This window comes from Ambystoma mexicanum, chromosome 11 (genome assembly GCF_040938575.1).
Source record: "Ambystoma mexicanum isolate Mex_15411 chromosome 11, UKY_AmexF1_1, whole genome shotgun sequence".
Classification (NCBI taxonomy): domain Eukaryota; kingdom Metazoa; phylum Chordata; class Amphibia; order Caudata; family Ambystomatidae; genus Ambystoma; species Ambystoma mexicanum.
In genome coordinates, this window is record NC_090934.1 from 1,366,930,601 (window position 1) to 1,366,940,640 (window position 10,040).

The 10,040-nt window shown below is 47.4% G+C and overlaps 1 protein-coding gene across 4 annotated transcripts in view; it reads left to right on the forward strand.

The window, feature by feature from the left end:
- AFG2B (AFG2 AAA ATPase homolog B) overlaps positions 1–9,354 on the forward strand; it is a 275,189-nt gene extending 265,835 nt beyond the window's left edge. For all 4 annotated transcript variants that reach the window (XM_069624940.1, XM_069624941.1, XM_069624938.1 and 1 more), the window contains exons 8-9: positions 6,926–7,051; positions 9,074–9,354. In XM_069624940.1, coding sequence (XP_069481041.1) covers positions 6,926–7,051; positions 9,074–9,226 — 279 coding nt within the window. In that variant the 3' untranslated portion in view covers positions 9,227–9,354. The remainder of the gene's footprint in view (positions 1–6,925; positions 7,052–9,073) is intronic.
- The last annotated feature ends 686 nt before the right edge of the window (positions 9,355–10,040 follow it).

Sequence of the window (10,040 nt, forward strand, 5' to 3'; positions counted from 1 at the left end):
CAAGGTGCCGTTGCGGGCGGCACTGGCGGGGAACGCCGGGGAGGGGCCACAGACAACAGGGATGTCTTCCCGGCGTTCCGCACCGATGCCGCCTGCGATGCCGCAGCGCCGGCCCCTCTCACAGTGGGCCGGGACACTGGTGCTGCGGCAGAGCAGCACAGAGGTGCACCGCACCTGCAGAACACGGGCCGACACCTCACCCTCCGGTGTTGGACGGCGGTGGAGCTTGGGGAAACGAGAGCCGGGCTCAGGCCGACCGCTCAGTGCCGGAGGGACTCATTACGCCTGGGGGAGCGAGGTTTGGGGTATATGCAACCAAACCCCCTCCTTACCTGAAGAGCCTACCAACGCAGGACCACACACGAGACGGGCAGACATGGAAGCACCATGTTGGGGGGGCGGGACTATGGGGAAAATGCATGTCAAATACTGCTCAGGTGCAACGGCAGTAGGGGGAGAGCTGGAAAAGTGGAGGGAGAGCTGGAACCAATCAACAGAAGGAAGGGAGAGGGCAGCTCTATTTCTAGAAGGAGGGCTCCTTGAGGCTCCACCAATCAGAAGAGGGGGAGGGATAGTGTCCTTGATTGCTCCTTTTTCCCTCCGAGGACCGGGTATAAAAGGAACTGGCTTAATGGCGGTTTTATTGCTTTTTGCAGAGAGAAGGAGAGGAGAGTGGAAGCAACTGGTGGGCCTATCTGGGTCCGAGCGAATAGGAGACACTTCACAAGGAGAGCAATTCCTGGTTCTTTCCCACCGTGAAGTAACTGTGGGACTACCGGGAACCAAACCTAGTGGTTAACACAGAACGTTTAACCCGTGTTTAATAAAGTTCTCTCGGCATCAACCTCGACTACTGTCCTGATTCTCACAGCCGTTCAACTGTGGTGGGTGCCAGGTCATGAAAGATTTGTATAGAGGCCCCTTGAAATGTTCGGTCCCTTTGTATTCGGCTTGCAAACATAATTTCCTGTTTTGTGGAAAAGAAATGGACCCTGGTGATTACCTTGCGTGTGTCCGTCAATGATGAGCTTCTACAGCCTCGCAGTCTGTGGGTGCGAACCAGCATGAGCAGAGACTTGTCACATTCGGGGAGGAGGGTTTGGAAAAGGTTGCTTATGTAAGTCGTCGGGGCCCGATCGGTTATCGAGGCAGGGACCCCTGTGATGCAAATGTTATTCCTGCAGGCTCTGTTCTCCGAATCCTCCTGCTTACATTGCATGCTCTTGCTGTCATTTTCTAGGGTTTGAATTGCCCTCTGCAGGTCCGCCAATCTGTGTCGAGTGCTCTAGGATCTGGGCCTCGGTTTCGCCAACCCTATGCTCCACTTCTTCCACACGATTGTCCAGACCTTCTACTTTGGCCGACACCTCCGCCATGCAGTTACGTAATTCCGTCTTGATATCAGCTAGGAGGGCTTGAATGTCATCTTTCGTGGCCCATTGGCTTTGAGATCTGTCGGGCGATGGGGTCTGTTTTCCTCGATTTCTCCTGCAAGTGCAGCATGCTAGCAATGTCTGCCGATTTCGTGTTATGGAAATGGGAGCCCATTGGGGCTCTGATTCACTGTTCCGGGTTGCTCTGGGACTCTGGTTTGTGCCCCTGTCTTCCTCCAGGCTCTTTGTCTTCTCTCCTCGTTCGAAGGCGGTTAGAGCGTGTCTATAGAATTCGGTGTCATGTGGTTGCTATGCCGTGCTGTCCCTGTTCTTCAGCCCAGCCCTGATGCATGGGAGGATTGCGACCGACCTGTGTTATTCCCCAAGAGTTGCCGAGTTGTCTTGCACCCCCTTTCCCTTCCTCAGATTTCAGGTGCTGCGTGACCCAGAGCGTTCGGGGCATTTGGGGTTATTTTAGGCCGTGCCTTCCCAGGTCCAGGGTGGTAGCTGCAGAGTGGGGAAAGTTTGCAGGCGGTGGGAATGCAGGCAAAGCTTCTGTAGGCGGGCTGCCTTGCGTTTGCTGTACCTATGTTCCCTTCAAGTGTGCCTCCTGGGTCTGGGTGGGTGTCGGCTACCCTTTCCGTTGAAGAAAACTTGTGACAGCTTCTAGATCTTAGGAATGCGAGTGGGCCCTCTTGCTGCTTTGTGCCTCGTACCACCTTCTTACTCCTTGTTCTTTTCTCCCCCCCCCCCCCCCCCAAATCCTGGGTGTTATGTTGCCTGCCATTCACAGATGATTAGTGGAAGAAGGAAAAAAAGGGGGTGGGGCCTGCCAATGTGGGCCCCCTAGCTGCTGCCTGCTGCTAGTGTCTAGTAGACTTTTAGCTGGCCGTATGCGTGGGGGGGGCGCTGTTCTAGGCATTCTGGGCCATCTGTCTTAAGGCCACTGACCTCCTTTCTCCCCCATGGTGCCCCCGGAGCAGTGTGTGTCTTCAGTCAATGGGGAATTTCTCTTCATGAGTTGCGGAGGGTGCCCCGTTGTGACCACTGCTGTAGGCGGCTATGGAGGGCTGTCGGATAGAGGGAGTCCACCCCCTTCTCTGCGTCTGGATCGGCTGCAAGTGCGCCAGTGTGGGATGAAGGGGCGGGCTCAGCCCTCGGTGTAGTTTGGATCCTCTTTCTTCGGCAATCGCTGCCGGCACCGACCCTGTCTCGTGGTGTGGGGGGCGGCTGCACTCTCGAGCGTGCTCTTCCCTCGTTGCTGGTGCCGGATCTCTAAGGGGGGGATTGGAACAGCCCACTTTTTCCACCCCCTTCTCCGGGCTCCACACACCCCGTCCCATCTTCCAGTGCTGGCGGGACGGCTAGGGTGGATGTGGCACAGTTCTGGGGTAGCCCGGAGCAGGGGCTACGGCGGTAGAGCGCAGAGTGAGCAGTCCCCTCCCCCTCACTCGGGCCATGCTCAGGTCGGCGCCATCTAGTACTAGTAAATACTTTGCAACACTTGTTCTATTTTCTAATCAGAGGCCTGATACTTTAGACGTCCTTCCCCATTTCAATCCAGGAGTGATCTCAGAGGCAGAAGGGGGACACTGATGGTCCAGTGGCCAACAGTAGGCAGATCATGATAAGGCACAGATGCAGGAAAGTCAGAGTTCCAGAAGTACGTACAGTTTGGAGTTAGTAGAAAGTGTTCAGGGACTTTGTAGAAGGCTCCCTAGATGTGTTCCAACATTAGGCCTGGGCAAACGGTACCAGCAAACTCCCAACAACACAAATCACCACCCTAGCCACACAGAATCTACACAAGACTTTAAGTAAATATTACCATCATCCACAGAGTACCTCAGCAGTGAAGGAGAGCTTGCAGACAGATATCTTCATGATGCAGCAGCACAGGACCCGGTCTCTGTATTCTTGGTTGTGGTGACGAAAGAAAGGACACTGGATGGGGAATTGGAGGAGCAGTCAACAGAAAAGGATCCCAACAAAGGGTTCTTCTGTGCTTCTGGCGGCTATGTGGTTTTGACACCTTTTCCAAGGTACATGGTTAAGAACGGTCGTCATCTAATCGATTCGCCTCGCTATCTCGCTCGAGCACTGGTGAGGGGACTTTAGTGAGTGGAATCTTGCTTCTGGAGGTCCAACAGGATTCCTCTGAAGTTTCCGCGAAATTCGTTTACTGATTGGTCCCACCAGTCCAAGAGTCGGAGTCGTCGTCGTCTTCAGGACTCCCAGGTCGCATGGAAGAAGGGGTCAGCACAGGCAGCGGTTACACAGCAGGCATCTCTGGTAGCTGGAATCAGCTACAGCCGTCTTCTCTTCTTCCTCGTCGGATTCAGGTCCTGTGGTCGACTTATCTTCAGCTTCCAGATCAGGCCATTTACCCAGGAACCCAGTCAATCAGCACATATGCTACATTCAATCTTTGGGGGGTGGCTGCCCTATTAGGGCAGCCAGCCTCCCAGTTAGGACTGGTTCCATACAGGCATGCCAGAAGACAAAGGGCTGTAGAGTTTCAGACTCCTCTCTCATTTCCTGTCTTCACTGGCACTCTGGAGCCTCAGCGGGCTACACAAAGGGTTCACGCAGAAGATAAAATCAAACCAGGGTCTCCCAGGATAGCAGAAGGACCAAGAAAGGACAGGCACACTAAAAACGGTGAAAAAAGAAAGAGGCCACCATTCTAGATGAACAGTGACCCTTATGTGCATTACCGCGGCTGGTTTGACAGCCTGTGAGTAAAAATCACACAAGTCAGTAGAACATGTCCACTGCCACCAGCCATAATAGTAAGCTTGTCACTGTAACCAAAATGTTACAGGAGCAGTGAGAAAGGGGAAACCGAGTAATCCCCCAGCACTTCACCTAAGGTGGGGTGTGCTGGACTCACAACATAAAATGTAGAGCGGATAGAATTGTCTCTCTACCCTTGAGAACAAGTGTTCTGCAAGGTAAGTAAATGACTAACAGAAAAGTTACAGCAACAGTGAGAAAGGGGATACTTTGCATCTCATCAGCACTCCACATAAGGTGGGGTGTGCTGATCTCACAAAGGTAATTGTAGAAAGGATAAAAAGTATTCTACTACCCTTGGGAACATTAGTGCACACATGGAACCGGAGAGAAAATAAAAAAGGGTAGCCCAAGTGGCTCCCCAGCAACACTGCACAGAAAGCGCTTTGTGATGCAATAGGAAAATGCAGATGCCCTAAAGGTTATAGGAAATTATAATTCCAAAACTAAAGTATGTAGAGTCCTAAAAAGGACACCTATAAAAAGAGTAAACAAAAGGGTAAGTGGAGGAAAAAGATTCCAATTCACTCAGGAACATAGAAAAATAACTCACAAGTCCAGCAAAAAGTGCTCAGGGTCTCACAGGTGAGGGCGCTTTAGCATAAAAATGAAAATCTAGCCTAACACCTTGTACGTGCAAACTTGTAATGAGCGCCAATGTCTTGTTGAGAATATGGGAATAGCGTATGGGTTACGTATGGATACACATGAGAATTTCACAATTGGAGTAATGTTTTCACTCCGAATGTTGGCCTTCTATTTGAAACATAAAGCGCATGTCAATGTTGACACATCATCACTTTATTTGCATACCAAGCCTTCATCAGGGCAAGAATAGCATATTAAAAAAGGGTGCTTCAGATTATCATGAACTTTCCGAATTGGTGTGCCACTGTATTTCTCTAGATCACTTTTATATCCTAAGAAAATAAACCCAAAGCAAAGATAGGCATGTGTAGTTTTATGAAGGCCAGGACCTGGTGTCTGTCTGCATTTAGTTTGCATTTACCATATCTGTATAAATGGCATTTTCCTGGTTTCCTTTCATGATTAGAGAAAAGTACATGGTTACATTACTAAGCCTACATTACTAAGCCACTGTAAACTAATCTGGCAACAGAAAGACTGCAAAAAAGATAGACCGCTATTTTCTATTTTCTTTCGTTTGCAGTCTTGCACATTAGGTCAACGGATAACCATGTACATTACATTTTTTTAATTGTGTGCTTGGCAATTTACCTTCACCAATTTGAGTAATAATGCAAACCGTTAATAGCTGTGAGCTAATGTGGCAGCAGGAAAAGCCAGGACATGCTTACTGCAGGTTTCCGATTTCCTTAGTGTATGATCAGACATTTGTTAACAAGAAAAATGTATAACGTTTACAATTACATTTACAATTCTCTGGTTTGCAACTCACATTTTTTCTGTTTTAAGTGTAAATTCAGATTGTCAATTATTGTGATATGAAGACAGTAACTTACTATTGGTGTTTATAAATAATAATGCACTGTTTTCAGCCACTGCATGAGATTTTAGGATTACTCATTAACACTGCATTTGCCCTTTTCATGGTGGGTCCAGAAGCAATGCAGTCCATGTTTGTAACAAAAGAAAGCACCGAAGAATGTGCCATGAATCTGATCACTTGAATTATGCAATTCAAGTACAATAGAGGTTTCTGAGGGGCATGTTTAGAACATTGAGAAGGCAGGAAGGCTCATGATGCTAAGGGAGTAGGGCGATGGGTTGCTACTTAGTGGGGGCATTGGGGTTGCGGGGGGCCACCCCAAAGCGTGGCGGAGTTACAAGGGCGTCCCAGAGAAGGAGGCACGCTGCAGGCATTTCCGCAAGCTAAAACCTCTGGCTGCTTCAGCAAGGATGGGGTAACACGGACACTGATACCACTAGGGACGGTTGGGACCCCTCAACAACTGATGCAGTGGCCTTGGTTCGCTCCATTGTCCAAATGCAAGTGACTGAACTGGCATTCGGATACCAGGGCGGGCCGGTCTCGCAAGAGCGGAAATGAAGGCGAGATGGCTCACAGGTTTTTGGACATGGGACTTTGTAGGGCGGGACTGGCGGAGCCACCCGGAAAAGTACTACGTTTTGGGCCAGGCATTCGTAAGACCTGACAGGGCTGGGCCTGCCCGATAGTGCAGATATAGCCATCCAGTCTGAAACACCTGACATACCTCAATACCTCTATCACTAGCACGCAGCGACCACCACCCGAAAGGAACTTGGTAGAGCTGACCCACATAAACTCTCAACAATAGCAAAAATAACCCCCAACAGCACCCACCCATGTGTCTGACCTCTCTTGGGCTGCTTAGTCGAGCCTTGCCAGCCTCCTAAGTCCTAGAACGGCAACCTGCACACACGCATCTCCTAAACTAGTCCCCTAGAGCGCTCTAACGACATTGACTACGGTCACCAAGGGCGTTCAACCAAGGAAAAAGCACATTGGGGCCACACAAGTGGGGAATGAGCGCTATATAAATAACAAAATACAATACAATACAATTCAGAGGAAACGCATCCAAACCTGTCTGCTGTCTATTATTGATGTACAGAGTAAAGGATATTTTGCAGTGATGAAGCCAATTGCTGATAGCATTTGCAGTTGCATCCTTGTTATTCCACTGCGTGCGGTGAAAAGCGGCTACTGCAGGAAATTGACACGTTTCATTGAACAAAGGCGGTGTAAATATGAAATGGTTTATCTAAATCTGACATTTTTTTTCTCCTAGACACGGCTTTCTATTCTTAAAGTATGCACTTCAAATACGCCAACTGATCCCGATGTGTCCTTGGAAAACTTGGCAGATTTGACGAGCCAATTTTCTGGAGCAGATCTTGAAATTCTATGTAAAGAGGTAAGTCAGGCTGGATCAGAGGAGTGCAAACAGATGCTGTCAGGAATCCCATGAAGTATACACTGAATAGCCAATAGAGCTTTTTTGTTCTCACAAGACATGTGGGGTCGATAAGGTTGCCAGCATGGTGTACTGTTGCTTCACAGATTTGTATTTGTGAATAAATACGAGCAGGGTGGAACTAAAGCTAAATCGGCAGTCTCCTACAGCAGAAACAAACCAGTGGCATTCTCTGGGAAGTTGACTCAATCTCCAAGTATTTTTAAAGTGTGTTGGAGGCTGTTCTTCCGCCCTGGTCTCTGGTTTTGCACGCTCACTGGGTTCTCAAACCTCTTGCATAATTTGTGCTAGATGCTGTCTTTCAGGGCCCTGTACTCCTCAACTGCCATCGCTACCAGGTGTCCTCAAGACTCTGGGTTGGTTAGGCACCATTGACAAATGCCCACATTGCCTGTGCCTTAACATGTCCCTAGATCGAGGCGTGGGGTTTCCAGGCAGTGTCATAGGAAGTCTTCTTACAGACACGCCCATGGACGACACAGAAATTTCAGTTTTTCAAAAAATGACTTACAATTTCAGACGCAAACACTGGATGATGATCTTGGAATCTATGGAATGCACAGGTTGGGGATGGTTTGTGGTCATTGCATCGAATTCCTTGCATCTAAATGCATTTGCATTGAATTCTTTCCCTCTAAAAAATGTGCCTCAAATGCATTTCTGCATTCCCTCGTTTTTTACCCTTTAAAATCCTCCTGCACAAAAATTAACCCTTTACCCCCCAAAAACATGCATTTGATGCACATTTTTTAGATGGAAAAAATTAGATGGAATGGCATTAGTTGGAATGGCATTACATGCAATGACCAAATACCGTTGGGGATCTATCATTTACATCCAGCTACAAAACTATTATTACAGACTGTCTAATACACTGGTTTTATGTTCCTCACATTATAGAGAATGCCACTTGAATGTAGTTATAAACCATTATTGATTTGTGCATTTTTTAAAATGATTTTATTATGTGGAATTGCAGCGCATGGAATGTTTTAACAGGTAGTGGGAAAGTTGTAGCAGGTAGTGTTGCCCTTTATGCTCATAACATGACAACCGACAAGAACACCTGTTACAGCCCCCATCGGCCGACCCCAACACTCGCTCCCCCATTACCCCTCCCCGCCACTGTAAGATAAATTTGTCAGAGTGTCATCTCTGCCAACTACCAGTTGGATAAGCTGCTTGGAACCATGGCGTAGGCATTCTCATGGTAAAATATTGACAGTTAGGGACTGAGCATTCATTTGTAATGTTGGGCAGGAAGCAGTAGCAGTCCTGAGAACAATAGTTGCCGCCCACTTCTGACCTATTGTTTAAAATGGGCTAACGTTATTTCACTGTTTAAATGAATTACATTACCATATCTGTTTTTTAGCCTTTCCTTGTGGTAGATGTTGCATCTTGTTTTCTGCGCATTTTTGCGCCAAGAACAGTTGATCTGAAATTGTGTCAAGTATTGTGTTTTTTCAAGTATATGAGTGTATGAAAAAATGTATAGGGGTTAGTTGGGGGGGCTGTGGGTGGGGTCTCCCCCCACATATATATTTGCAGAAAATTTAAAAAAAGAAAACAAAATGAACTTTTGGGAATCAAACCTTTGCGTTCTGTAAAATCACGCATATCCACGGTGGCTTTGGTAAAGGAGCATAATGTGTTGACGCCCGGATCTGGTTACTTGGACCAGGGAGGGTATACTCTAGGTGTCAATTAGATAGATGGAAAATCCCACCTTAGATAGAATGGCATTTAGTACTCCTTGTAGGATATAAGGCTGTGTGGGGTTCATATCCGAAGGTTTGAGGACTCTCGGAGGCAGCCGTCTTGTTGAAATGTTCAGCTATATTTTATACATCTAAATATCACCTGCCGATTGAACTGTCATTGCCATATCAGAGAACTTCTAGATCAGGGGTTGCTTCATTGGATATTCAAAATCTCATCTGCAATTTCTTTGTTTTTCAGGCTGCCTTGTTGGCATTGCAGGAGAGTGGGCTCGAGGTTACGGCTGTCAAACGCAAACATTACATAAAGTCACTAGAATCGGTTAAGCCATCAATAAACCTCAAAGACATTGAAGCGTATCAGAGATTATTTAAAAAACAGCTGCTGGCCTAATATGTTGCACAGGAGGACTGGACCAAATGGATGGCAAAGATCTGAGAGATTGAAGTCTGAGGGCATGGACATAAAATCCTATTTATTTCCATCTCAAACCAAAAACAATAAGACAACATATGAAACTACTTGAACAGGTGTTTGTTTGTTCATTTTGATTTGCTGAACCCATTCCCACCCTCCCCTGTCTCATTGTTGACAACACCCCTGATTGCAGCTCTCCTTTCTCCCATTCATTCATCATCCACCTCCCCTCTAAAGCGCTTATTACCGGAACCCAGTCTCTATCCGGGATTTGAACTGCATTGCTTCCAAGACAGTGCTGTTGCCCCTGAGCTATCCTCCCAGCCCTTTACGCAGTTATACATACAGATGACTTGTCATTTTGTGGTGTTTTTGTATTAATGCAATTTCTCAAGCAGCTCTCTGGAGCCAGAGGAAAACTTTATTCTTCCTTACAGGTATGTCCAGGGAAAAGCAAATGGACAAACACACACCACTGGCAACTCTACCAGCAGACAACCGCTATTCCACCAACCAGCAAAAAGGCACTACATCATACAAACCTTTCATACAAGATTACATGCCCAACATAGAAGACATGTTAAAACACATCTCCCTCCCCACCCTCTTACAGAAGGGGGAAGCTAAGAAAAATATTAAAGCTACTATCTAGCAAGACAGCCACCGTTTGATCATTCACACAGACACACCCGCAAAGCAAGAACACCAATCCAGCATTGAAGAATACATAACCACATGCATCCTCAAAATACTCGACACAAATCATCTGCACCCCAAACAAAGAATCATC